The following is a 13730-nucleotide window of genomic DNA, read 5'->3' on the forward strand; positions in this document are numbered from 1 at the left end:
CCTAACTTTTATGCTCACTGAGAGAGACAAAAAAGTACCTGACAGAGCCAGCAACAGGCTGGAAAAGCAAACCTGGGCACCATGGCAGGTGACCTGCACATCTAAGATTCAAGCACACAGCACTAAGGCCCGTGACACCAAGTGCACCAGCACAGGAAGAGGGAGCTCTTCCACAGCAGTGATCACAGGGTTGCAAGGCTTTCTATGAACTTCCAGAAGGTATCCTTTCACGTGTCTCTGAATAAATCTGTTACAGCTGCTCTTTCTCTGATACAGAAAGTTCAAACTTTCTTTTGATTGTATATTTATTTTACTAACAGAAGCATGGCTCTATGTAAATTTCGTCTTCAAATGAAACCAGGTGTTTCCAACGAATTAATCAGTTTCCAACTAAATTTCTAGTGAAACAATTTCACTGTGACTTATAAACTAACTCAGAATTAAAGTACCTACTTATCAGTTACTTTACATGGCCAACCTATGATCTGCCCATGCATTTCTCCCATCTCTGCCTGGCCATATCAGACTCAAGCATTCTGGTGAAAAGAAATTAATTATCTTAGAAAGCAGCAAACTGCATTTTCAGGACACCTGTAAGAGTTAGAAAGTTCTTCTATGTGCTGAATCAAATTCTCAGTAATTATCAGTCCTAATTCTGCCTTGTGGAGCTACACAGAATACTTCTCATTCAGTCTGAAGTTTTAGTTACCTTTAGACGTTCGATGGCTTCCTCTCCTCCAGGTGTAGACATGATCCTCTCCTGAATACTGGTCACAGATGTTAAGCCCACTTGACTATTGAGTGAGCAGGAAGATGGAGATGAAGTAAGGGACCCCATGGATGCTGTGGAAAAATTGCCAGGGCGTTGATTCTCAGAGGCTAGCAAGTACCTATGCTTATTGTTCTGAAAATCTTTCAGATCTGGGAGACAGAAAGAAGGGAAAGCAGAAAAAGTGGAAAGGAGGGAAAGGAGCAGAGGAAGAAAAAAGACAGGAAGGAACACCAGTGTAAGAAAGGACAGTATTAAAGCGCCAAGACAAAGACACGTTATAATACAAAGGCAAATTATAATTGTTCTAGATGGCAGTTCTAAAACATGTCTGTCTTTAATACTGGTATCTAGAGGTTAAGAACCACTTCTGAATTTAGAAACTAAACAGTTCCAGTGTGGGCTAATGTTGTATCTGGTGGAGGGTAACCAGAACCTGAAAGGTTACTCCTTAGGCAGTCTCCCTAAACAGCCATGCTATTGTTCCTTCTGTGGCTCCAAATCTACAATGTCTTAGTTTTACACAACTCTTAAATCCCAGTAGTTTCTAACAGTTAAGGGAAAAAGATGATCATTTATTTATCAATAATAATATATATCAGCCTAGCCCAGTGTTTTATGGCATTCCCAAATTCCCAAGCAAAAATTCCCAAGAAAATTCTATAGTTGGAACAAAAATCTGAGCACTTAGTAGTGCTGTCCTTCGTATAGCAACATTTCAACATGCTAATCAAATATTTTTAAATATGCCTTTTAAAAAAGGAGAGGTAACTGTAGAAATGACAGGAATTTTGTGTAAGTCCTGGTTAAGAACTCAGGGCCGACTGATTGCCTCAAAAGGCAAGAAGAGTCAGCAAATTAACGAATTTGGTGTAGTTTACATTCACTTATTAGAGCAAGCAAAAATTAAGGCTGATTACTTGCTAATTTAAGTAAGGCTCTTGCTTTGCCTAACAGTATGACCATGAGTCATTGGTAAGCCAAGTTCCTAGTATGAAATTCAAGTTTTAGGGACATACTTCCATTACTAAGGTCTTTAATAGAACTGTAAATTTTGCTTTTAAACCTAGTTTTGGTATAAAGAGCCACAAAAAACAAAATTCATTAATTCACTATTTGTACTTTCCTTCCTTAGTCCTCCTCAAACAAACACCAAAGGATCACCATAGGTATCGGTGCATTCCTATTTTAAAATTAGTTCATTTTAAATTTGAGAAAATCTACCTTGCTTAAAATTCATATCAAAACTAAGTAACTTTTCCTTAAAGGATACAATGCGAGTCAACACAAAGAGGCAGAAAAAATATTATTAGCTCTCTCTGGGTTTACTCATCTCTACTTAATCAAAGTCAGTTCTTGAAGCCCCTTAAAAACCAGTGGTTGCTTCAAGACAGTTTGAAAACCACCATCTGCAAATATAGAACAGAGGAAAACAAGCAAGTTTTAAAAGGACGACAGAAACTGGAGCAAAAAATTGGCCATCAGGTGATGGCAGCAAGGTAAGAAAGAGTAGAATGGACGGAGCTTAGAAGGTCCAATGGGACACATGCAAGCCCTAAAAAGAATTAAGAGTAGTAGATAAAACAGAAATTCAGAAGTAGTCAGGGCTGCTTTCCTGCACGGATGCAGAATTAAAACTTAGTCATGCAGAGCTTTTCAGGAGATTCCACAACTGCTCAGAAAAGAGCAGGACAACAAGCTGGCAGCAACACCACCTGGAGCACAAAAGCAAGAACAAGACGGTGTCTTTTCCACACCAGTATTGGTCAGCTTTGGAAATCTCAGACAGAGCTGTTCCAGTCCAAGAGTCACTCTGTGTTGGAACATTATAGCGTCTTCAAGGCCTAACCTCATCACAGCGGCCAGGGCTACATGTAGTTCCTCCTATGCATTTCCTGTCTATCAAGCCTCCTAAATAAACAAACCAATAAAAATTTAAAACTTAGAAATTATGTACAACTGAAATCTCACATCAATGTAAACTATGAACTGAATAAAAAGAAAAAAAAATCTAAAAGTTACCCCCCTAAAAATATCAAGATTCTTCATTTCTTCTAAGATAACAATTCCTTGATGAATTATCTTAAAAGGTAAGAAATTATTTCCTCACAACTTAATGATCTATACAGAGAAAACAATGAGGTGTGATCCTCTAAAGAATGTCCTCATTTCAAGCACAAATTCTAGACATTCAAGTTTTTAAAATTTAATTTGTAATTCATGAAGAGGAAAAAAAAGTGTTAACCTAACCATCAAGTAAGCTGAGGCCCAAGATATGGAGGAAACTAACTTAGCATAACCACAGGTGAGTGCTAACCCAACATGCAGAGCTACTCAATCATGGCGAGTTTGGCCAACTGGACGTGATTGTTTTTAATTATATATACACTAAAGCTCAGAATTACATAACTAGTTAAAAAGGATTTTTCTATTAAATATTGACATCCTGAAGGATCTCAAGAGGCCAAAAAAGGTGTAATAATGATTAAAAGCTAGTGCTCTGAGTTACACTACCCAATCTGAACACATAAAAACCACGGGAGCTCAGCAGCAAACTAACCACTCCAGGCAGCAGTGTCCTCACTGGTAAAATAGGCATAATGAAACTTTTTCAGTCATTAACAGGATTAATGGGATAATATATTTAAGGTACCTAGAACAGAGCTTAGCACATTATAAACACAGTAAATATGAGCTGCTGACATCACTATCACCATCTAAGATTTTGTATTCAGTTTAATCACATAACTGGAAAAACTGAAAAGCAGAAACAAGAGACTCTTAAGCCTCTTGATTTTATTCAAGCCACAGACTGAAATTCAGTGAAGACTGCTTTGCTAAATGAAGAAGGGCAAAAACAGGATCATTTCTGAATCTACAGTACGCTCTGTCTGGGATTTCCCTGTTAGGATTGCTGGCATGCAAAGCTCATTTTAAGGCTGATCCAGCAGAGGCAGATTAGCAAGTCAGAGTACTTGGAATAACCAATACATGAAATACACACATTTGCCTCCACTTCCAGAGTAATCATCGATCAATGGATCAACTGAAGGTAAGCAGGAGGGAAAATACAAGAAGGATCAAAGTTCAGGTTCAGTAGTGACACAGAGAGGGAAGAGAACAGTATTTGGCATTTGGGAAAATGAAAAAATAAACTTAGAATATAGTATCATTTTACAAACTGTATTCATCTAAATTTAGATGCCCACCAGTAAGAAGAACTAAACTAAAAGAAGCCTTGAAAATCTTATTAGAATTCCAAACAATACATCAATTTTACACTCAAAAAACAAAAATATGCTTTTAAAATAAACCCACGTACTATTCTACCTGAATAATCTAGTTAACTCACTTAACAGAACTTCTGATTAGACATTACATAGGCAGATCACTAAGGTTAAAAAAATACTCATTTTGAGATAAGACTGTAAAACAATACTCTCTGGAAGTCTAATTCTTGAACTTGATAAGGAAGTAGAGATCTTCCCCTTCATATATTCATAGGGAGTGGGGTGGGGAACATTTAATCAATTTGCAGGAGGGGAAAGATATCAATGAAAGGTATATCTGATCTGAAAGGAGACTGAAATGGTGGGTTTCTTATACATATATTACTGCTACTACATTAATCCAGAGAAACTCACAACAGAAAAACAAAAATTTCATGTAACATATTTATGAAGTGATTAATTTCTCAATGAGAATAAGCTTAACTTCCAAATAAACTTTATTGCTGATCTAAAAGAGAAATCTAACAGAAACACAAGTAGCGGAATATTCACGTTTTAAAAACTAATTTCATGAGTTCAAATGGATAGCCTGGTACATACTACATAAAGGAATTCTGAGATCATTTTCATTGGGTTTTTTAAGAAGAAAAAATAAAAAACAAAAAACCCTTTTTTCTACCATCTAGCTTAATCAAGTTCCTTAAATCTAAGTTTAAATGTAAGAACTCTGAAGAAGAAACGTTTAGATTTTGTGCTGATCCTTAATTTACTTACTATCAATAATATCTCCTAGCCCTTGAGCACGAAGAAGGTCCTTCAGCCGTGTCACCTCCTCCTTTAATTCACGAACCAGTTTGGCATTGGGGTCCTCATTGATAACAGCATTGCATTTAATTTGTTTTGCACGATCTGCATATCTAGACCCAAAAAGAAAATTCATTGTTGCCATTCCTCAGATGCTCTCCTTTTCATAAGTAACATACCATTATTTCTAAAACAAACTGCTTGAGCATTTACATATTTTATGAGACTTTAATACGTTTGCAGAAAGCTTTACAGTACCTTATAAAGGATGGAAAAAAGGCTCAAATAAACTTAAGTAATTTATCCAAGATCATAAAGGAAATAAATACCAGAGAGGACTCAAAACTAATTTGTCAGACTATATAGCATTCCTTCCATTATATCAAAAGTGTCTTCAATGGGAGAAGAGTATGGAGTTCTGGACTAAAGTAATGGAACCTATTCATATATAGAAATATCCTATTAGAAAACAGCCTGCCAATAATTTTTTTATGCTACATATACTCATAATTGTATTACTTCTTATGAATTCAGCATTTCTATAATGACAAACACCACAAGGGAACACTTCTTTTTATAGAAATGAGCATTATAAGAAAACTTTCACTAATATCTAAAAGTTATCCAAACACCTCACTTGGGGATTTTTAATACCTTTCCTATGAAAAAGTTCCTGCCTTTCCCAACGAAACTGAACACCATAAAGAGGTAAACTGTATTATAATAAAAATCCTTTCTTCCTCACATTCTCATTGTTATGAGAGGAATGGAACACTACTTACACAAATGACTACTGATACAGCCAAAGAAAATCCATGGCATCCAAGTCATAAAAAATTACTTGTGGTGGCACTATGTTCTATTTAGCTATTGGGACTAAATTGGAGTACCTCAGAGTGCTTAAAGTTTCATCATAGTTGATATCTGCTGGGCTCAGAGCAGCAACCATTGCAGTCCGAGAATTGCCACCTAAAAAGATAAATCATGATTATCTCAGATCATACTCATCTTAGAAAGAAGAATTTTAGTGAATACGTCAAATCAGCACGATCTCAGATCCTAAGATTTAACAAAAAGTCAACAAATTTCTTGAATGTCTCCATGCTAAGTGCTGTTACACTCAAATGTTGGTGTCTGGATTTACTCCGTCCAGCTTCTCGCTTCTCACTCCAATTAAGAACTCAGCCAGGGGCCGGCCCGGGGGCCGAAGGATTAAGTTTGCGTGCTCTGCTTCAGCGACCCAGGTTTCACCAGTTTGAATCCTGGGCAGGGACATGGCACCGCTCATCAAGCCATGCTGAACCGGCATCCCACATGCCACAACTAGAAGGACCCACAACCTAAAAATACACAACTATGTACCGGGGGGCTTTGGGTCAAAAGGAAAAATAAAATCTTAAAAAAAAAAAAAAGAACTCAGTCACTCCATCAAAGCTGCTCTCAGTGATGTGAAAATCACTGGTGATGTAAACAGTCCAACAAGTCATTCTCAGCCTCTTCCTTCTATCAGCAACATTTGACACAGTTGATCACTACCTCCTTCTTGATGAGAAGGAGGGAAAGGGACTAAAAGAACAGTGAATGAAAGGCAGTGATGGGAAGGTCCGAAAACATCAGCAAAAAAGACTAAGGGCTGGTAATATTTGATCATCTGCACCTCAAAGGAGCACGGAGTTTTCAAAGAGGAAGAAGGAGAAATAATTTGAAGAAGGTGCGTGGTCAGGAAGACACAGTTCATGTCCTAAAGTCAACAGATATGGGAGAAAACCTTGATTTAAAAGTAAGCAAATCCAACCAGCTTAAATCAAGAGTAAAAATGAAAAGAAGGAAGAAGCACTCAAGTACTAGTAACATGGATATCTAGAGATTCTTCTTCTCCAAAACAGACACATAGGACAATTAACCACAAAAGACAATCAGTAAACAGCTTTAAAAAGATAACTACACACCAGTGTTAACGTACCTAGATTTTCTCGAAGGAGCCAAGTAAGTACAGAATCCCTGTAGGGAATAAAATCAGTTTTCTTCTTCTTCTTACTCTATTAAACAGAAAGAAATGGCCTTAGCGTTATTAGGGAGGAATAATTCACATAAAAGGCAAGTCGGTCTAAAATTCCCAAGTAAATTAAATTACAGTAGAACTCCATCACTGTTGAAATTTAACACTCACAGCTTCAATTCTTCAAAATAACCAAAACTCACGCAATAAAGAAAATTTTTATTTTTATATTTTATTTTGAAGAAGGTATAACATATATAACAGTTTAGAGAGTAGTATAATAAGCTAACATATATCCATCATGCAGCTTCAACCATTATCAATATTTTGCCAATTAGGTTTCAATTATCCCTCAAACACTTTGCTACAGTTTTTCTTCCTGAATCATTTTGGAGTAAACTGCCGACACTATATCCTTTTACCGCTAAACACTACAGCAAATAAAAACATTCTCTTTGATACAATACTATTATCTAATATCCTGTCTATATCACGTCTTCTAGAGCTGGTAATGTTTTAAAGCAAATCCAACATTTCACCTATAAATGCTTCAGGTACATATCTCGAACAGAGAAGGACTTTTTAAAAAAAAAACATAACTACAAGATCATTATCACACTTAAAATTATCAAGAATTCCTTAATATCATCTAATACCCAATTCTCAAAGAATTATTTTTACTTTTGCAGAGCGGCAAATATATGAAGGTGGTGCATTCCAGGTTGGATATGTAGGTACGAGTCATTTAGTTAATGAATTTATTTGGCCAACCCTCAAATCATTAAGTGGGTTGCTGCGTATCTAGTAACGCTTGTAAAGTAATAGACATTTGGTTTCTTTGAAAGGCAATTATGCCCCAAATAAATCCAACCATTAGGACTCAAAGTGAAAAGGTCTAAGAAAGTGATGTAATTTGCTAATGGGGAGATTTGTAAAGACTGCAAAAGATGAATTTTCTATATATATCAAGAGTTTATTTGTCGCTCTCTGTAATCCTCATTACCACAGGATAAAGCAAAACGCACCAATGCAAAGCCAGTGCTGAAATGGAGGAAATTATATCCTCTGAAAGTAAAATTTAATGCAAATGCTTTGCAGATAATAGCTACTCCAATATCTGCTGGCTGACTACTATGTCATGATAACTCAAGAAGCTACTAAGGAGAAAGCTAAGGTTCACTGATAAACATCTCCCCTGCAATCAGTAGTTTTAGAATCCATTCCTGGTATAATCTGAGGTTAAATTAATCTAAGGATGATCTACTTCTTCCAAAGCATGGATATTCAGAAAAGGAGTACTAAGTAGCTGACTCCTGGTTTGTTGAGGAGGAAAGGAAGTAGGCAAGTGGCACTTTAATTCCATCTCTTATCAAAAATGTCCCCTCCATCTCATCTCACTCCACCCACAGACACATTCCACCAATTAGAAAGTCATTTCCTGGGGCCGGCCCTGTGGCCAAGCGGTTAAGTTCACTCGCTCGCTCGGCTTCGGCAGCCAACGGTTTCCACGGTTCAGATCCTGGGCATGGACATGGCACCACTCATCAGGCCATGTTGAGGCGGCGTCCCACATGCCACAACTAGAAGGACCCACAACTAAAATATACAACTATGTACTGGGGGGATTTGGGAAGAAAAAGCAAAAAAAGAAAGAAGATTGGCAACAGTTGTTAGCTCAGGTGCCAATCTTTAAAAAAAAAAAGAAAGAAAGAAAGTCATTTCTCATAGCAGGTTCCTTTTCTAAATTACACAGACCTCTAGGGAGAACTAACCTTCTCAGTCATTCACAGCTTAGTGGGACTTTCATTCCACCACAAAGTTCTTGAGGCCTAAGACTCAGTTCATCTCTTTCCAGTTCTCTACTGCACCTAAATACTCCACATTACCTACAGTTTTTACTGAAAACACCGCAAGATTTAGGCTGCCAGTTACAACGACTGCAAACAGTACTATGAAAATAAGCAAGGTCAGTTTGCCAAAAATGTTCTATTTTCATTCTTGTCAATTAGAGTAAATTTAAGGAGTATCTAAATGAAGAAGCATAAATAAAACTTCCATCTTTTCTACTTGAAAATATCCCAGAATTTTAGCCATTTCTTTTCTATTTGCTCTCTTACACAAATTAATCTCACCTGTTCTCACATCTGTAATTTTTTAAAAATAAGTGCTTCAGTAGTTACATAAAAAGCTTTACTTAGATGTTAACTTCTCTAAAAAAAAAGACTATTAAGTGTGGATGATAACAATCCTGTTTCCCTCCCTAGTGGAAATAACAATATATCTTAATTCACCAAAAATTATGCTTTTCATATAAAAACTAAAATTTATTTCTGATTTGTAATTGTTATGACAGATGCAAAGTATTAAACTGGGTTTTACAAAAGCAATTATCAAATATCATTTGCAAATTATTGTGGCACAGAGCAATGTAGGAAGTATACAGATAAATACTTTGTAAACTTTCCCTTTGGCTGATATGAATGTTAACAGATGAGCAAATGAACTAGACAAGTTAGAATGATCACTAAATTTTTCATTTTTGTTGCTATTGTTGTTGTTTTGAGGAAGATTAGCCCTGAGCTAACATCTGCCACCAATCTTTTCTTCTTTCTTTTTTTTTTTTTTTTTTACTGAGGAAGACTGGTCCTGCGCTAACATCCATGCCCATCTTCCTCTACTTTATATGTGGGACACCTGCCACAGCCTGCATGGGTCCACATCTGGGAGCCAAACTGCTGAACCTGGGGCCGCCAAAGCGGAAGGTATGAACTTAACTGCTGCACTACTACCAGGCCGACTCTCATCACTAAGTTTTAATAGTCTTCATGGTTCTGGGACCTAGATTAGATATTTGAAGAATATCCACACATGTACAACATCAAATAGCAGATAGATTTTTGAATCTAAGGCAGCTTTTTCCAATAAGCAGAGAAAAACAGAAAAGGGCATTACTTTTTATTAAATTATTTTTGAGAAGCAGGGAATAAAGAAATCTATATATTTTAAAATGTAAGTATAAAATATTTCAATGCAGATACTGCCTCTATCTCCAATGTTACTCATGTAATTCAGAATAAACTGCTGAGTGCTCTATTATTTATGCAAAAGAGCACTAATAAATTTTAGAGCATCTGTACAGAAATATAAGGAAAAGAAAAACTACTATATTTGGACTAAAAAGGATGCAAATAATATGTTTTCTAGACACAATTAGATGTTTAACTTAATTCTGCAGCGTTCACTATATGTAAAACCAAAGATTAGAAAAATTTTTTTTTAACAATTTAAATAATCCATGACTTTTCATGGTAGGAAACAAGTAAAGATAATACAAAGAGGTTTAAGAAAAACATACTAATAATTTCAAGAAGCCAGGTGTGTTTTACAATGCTACCCTTAAGAAATTTCTTTTGTCGCCCTTTCTAGAGGTTTACAGGAGACTTCTTCAAGTGACAGTCCTATAGATCACTAGGAGAAACATCGTAAGAAAACACAATGCAGAAGCTTCCTCAAATTTCTCTCTTGTTCCTTTATTCTGAATTCCTTCCCGAAAGCACATCATGTTCCCTAAATTAATTTTGGTGTGAAGTCTCATGATTCATGGTCACCCTAAACAGCAATTTTAAATTCCAGAGCCAGAAAACAAATAACAAAAAGTTTTTTGAAGGTTCCATTTCTACTTAGGCCTCAATACATCCTGCTGGGGATTTAAAATCATCGCAATTGATTCTACAGCTGGTTCATTTCTACCAACCCCACCGTACCTTGCTGGTGCAGTTATCCTGCAGATGAAAGCATAAAAGAGAGAAGGAGAACACAGGATAAGCCTCCAAATAGAAACTACTTTGTTTAAATTTTAAGTCATAAATTGAATATGACTTCTCACCAATAAGCAAGAAGGCATTTCCTTCTTTTTAGGGATTCAAACAAGGTACTAAACTAAATTAGAGCACACAACGACTAATGCTTCCTTAGCTTCTAACCTAAATAATGAAGCCCCTTACGCAAAAATTGTTTCAGCTTTAGTGTTCTACTGTTAAGAAACAGGAAAGAATAAAACTACTTAAAAAATATATATTATTGGCCCCCAAATCAACAGCATTCATCAAGGCAAACTGCTCAAAATGCTCCAAAAGGCACTGCAGCCTACTTAGAAAAGATTGTACAGGAAAAGAATATGTAATAAATACACTAGGTTTTTATCAGAGATATGAAATAAGGCTCAAAAAATAGTCAAAACTTACGTCTTTGTAAAGACCTAGTTTTTACTAGCCTTTACAGCTCTCTATTTACTTTCATTCTCCTTAATCTATTTTACTTTCAGTACAAAATCAAAGTATGTTATACCTAGTATCTTATCTGAAAAACTTTCTAAAAGGAGAAAGGCAAGATTACATAAAAGGGCCAAAAAAGGACAGCCTTCATAAACAATCATAAAATATCATCAAGTACATTTGCTGAACAAATTTTCCCTTACAATTAAGTACAACACTTACCACCTCTGCCAAGGCTGAAATGACTTTTCCCAGAGTTGTAAGAGACTTATTAATATTTGCTCCTTCCTGAAATCAATAACAAACATGAAAGAATTATGATGAAGAATTTCTACTACTGCCACAACATATATAATACATAAAATACAATTAGCCATATGCTAACATTACTTGTTTATTTATGACCACAAGTTCTAAAAAACTCCTTTAATCTTCCATTTTTCCTCCTCTCCACTTGATGACATTCCAGGACCACATGCCCAACTCACAGTCCTAAAGCATCTTCAAGATATCTGTGTTCCAAAAACCTACAGATGCAGTCTTCTTCCCACAACTCACTGACATGAAATTTCTGCTGTTGTTAAGCATATCTCTAGAGAAGACCATGTTGTTCTCACATCTGTATCTTGTGTATCTTTTTCCCATTACTGTCCCTAACTTCCATCTACGCAAATTCTGCCTGTTTCTCAAAATACAATTCAACTCTCACTTGACCATGAAGTCTTCTTTAACTATTATGTTATGTAACTTAACCTTTCATTGAAGTCATAGATTAGAAGTTGGCAAAATTTTTCTGTAAAGACTTTGTGGGCCATGTGGTCTCAGCTGCAACCTCTCAACCCTAACATTGTAGCACAAAAGCAATCAGAGACAATAAATAAACAAATAGACGTAGCTGTGTCCCAAGAAAATTTTATCTACAAAAACAGGCAGTGGGCCAGATTTAGCCAACTAGCCATAGTTTGCTGACCTGTGTTATAGAACATTTATTAACTAGGCCATTTGTTTGGTAAAATAAATACCTTTAATCGAGTCCCTTTGGCACCAGTTGAATCAGCTCGTTCACTTCCCGCTAGATCCACCAAACTGATTTTACTAACCTGGTAAAGAACAGTAACGTTAGGGCAATTTGAAAATAAGCAAGGTAGGAGTAGAAAACATTTAGAGGCAGGAAATTAAAAGATTAAAGCCTAGAGAAGACTAAAAGTATTAATTACGGCTCTTATATGGCATAAAAAGACAAAGACAACATCTACTGTAGTCAATTGAAAGAGTATGCAAAAAAGTTCACAGCAACTATCTTGATTTGAAAGAAGTAATTTTAGGATAAACAAGACCTATTTTACAATGGTGTGTCATAAAAATATATAAAACGCATTAACCCATTAGATGGCATATTAAAAATGAAGCTTCCAGGAACTGGTACTCTTACATATTGCTGGTGGGAACAGAAAATGAGACAATCACTTTGGAAAACAGTTTGACAGATTTTTAAGCTAAATATACACCTACCATAAGACTTAACCATTCCACTCTTAGGTATTTACCAAGAGAAACCCAGACAAATACCCACACAAAGACTTGTACACAAATGTTCATGGCATGTTCATTTGTAACGATCAAAAACTGGAAATGATTTAAATGTCCTTCAACAGATGAACTAATAAACAAACTGTGAGATATTTATATAGTGGACTACTAATCAGCAATGAAAATGAGTGAACTATTGATACACACAACAACACAGCTGAATCTCAAAATCATCATGCTAAGTAAAAGAAGCTAGGCACACAGACTATATGATTCCGTTTATATAAAATTCTAGAAAATGTAAACCTTCCATAGTGACAGAAAGCAGATTAGGATTGTCTGAGGATGGAGATGGAAGGAGGCGTACAGTTAGATTACAAAGGGGCATGAGGCAACTTTGTGGGGTACTGAAACTGCTCATTATGTGCATTATGGTATTGGTGTTACAGGAGTACTTGCGTGTGATCCAATTTTACACTTTAAATGTGTGGTTTATTTTACTTCAACAATACCTGGATGCAGTTGTTAAAAAAATAAAGCCCCAGGAAAATTTAGACAAAAATGGATTATAAAGGAAGCTATAGCTATGGGATTAAATCATTATTCTTGTAGATCTGACATTATGGAAGAACAGAAAAAATGCTTTTATGTAGGATATTCCTTGGTGCCATTCAGACAAATACTGAGTACTAAACAGCATTAATACTGTAACCTTTGGCTAAGCAGTGTCAAGTTATTTGATCACCTATAGGAAGAATCTATTTTTAAAAATAATTTTAAGCTAAAAACAAACAAGTTACCAAGTAAAGCGTGATTCTATTTTTAGTGATATTGGTATCATAAAGTACTCAGTTTATACGGCACAGGATCTTTTATAACTACCAGTACAATATGTCTAACTTCAGATTTAAAATTCTGGCTGGATACTACTTCGGAATGAAGGCAGAGCAGAATCCAACAGAAATTTATGATGAACAATAAAATTAACATTTATTGAGTGGCTACTCTGTGCCAGGCACTATTATGCACACTTAACCTATACTGATATTTTAATCCTCTTAACAATCCTACGAGGCTGGGGAAACTGAGGTACAAAGAGATTAAGTAACTTATCAAAGTTAACA

General features: G+C 35.8%; 1 protein-coding gene across 30 annotated transcripts in view; it reads right to left on the bottom strand.

The window, feature by feature from the left end:
• Positions 1 to 13730, bottom strand: part of KIF1B (kinesin family member 1B) — a 135021-nt gene that overhangs the window by 77599 nt on the left and 43692 nt on the right. For 9 of the 30 annotated variants that reach the window (XM_070511128.1, XM_070511127.1, XM_070511126.1 and 6 more), the window contains exons 8-13: positions 12099 to 12176; positions 11299 to 11364; positions 6767 to 6842; positions 5694 to 5772; positions 4774 to 4916; positions 710 to 843 (exon numbers count right to left, since the gene is read on the bottom strand). In XM_070511128.1, coding sequence (XP_070367229.1) covers positions 710 to 843; positions 4774 to 4916; positions 5694 to 5772; positions 6767 to 6842; positions 11299 to 11364; positions 12099 to 12176 — 576 coding nt within the window. Of the gene's footprint in view, positions 1 to 709; positions 922 to 3773; positions 3816 to 4773; positions 4917 to 5693; positions 5773 to 6766; positions 6843 to 10566; positions 10585 to 11298; positions 11365 to 12098; positions 12177 to 13730 lie in introns of all 30 variants that reach the window. The other 21 variants (XM_070511120.1, XM_070511119.1, XM_070511118.1 and 18 more) reach the window with 5 other exon arrangements.

This window comes from Equus asinus, chromosome 5, assembly GCF_041296235.1.
Source record: "Equus asinus isolate D_3611 breed Donkey chromosome 5, EquAss-T2T_v2, whole genome shotgun sequence".
Taxonomy (NCBI): Eukaryota; Metazoa; Chordata; class Mammalia; order Perissodactyla; family Equidae; genus Equus; species Equus asinus.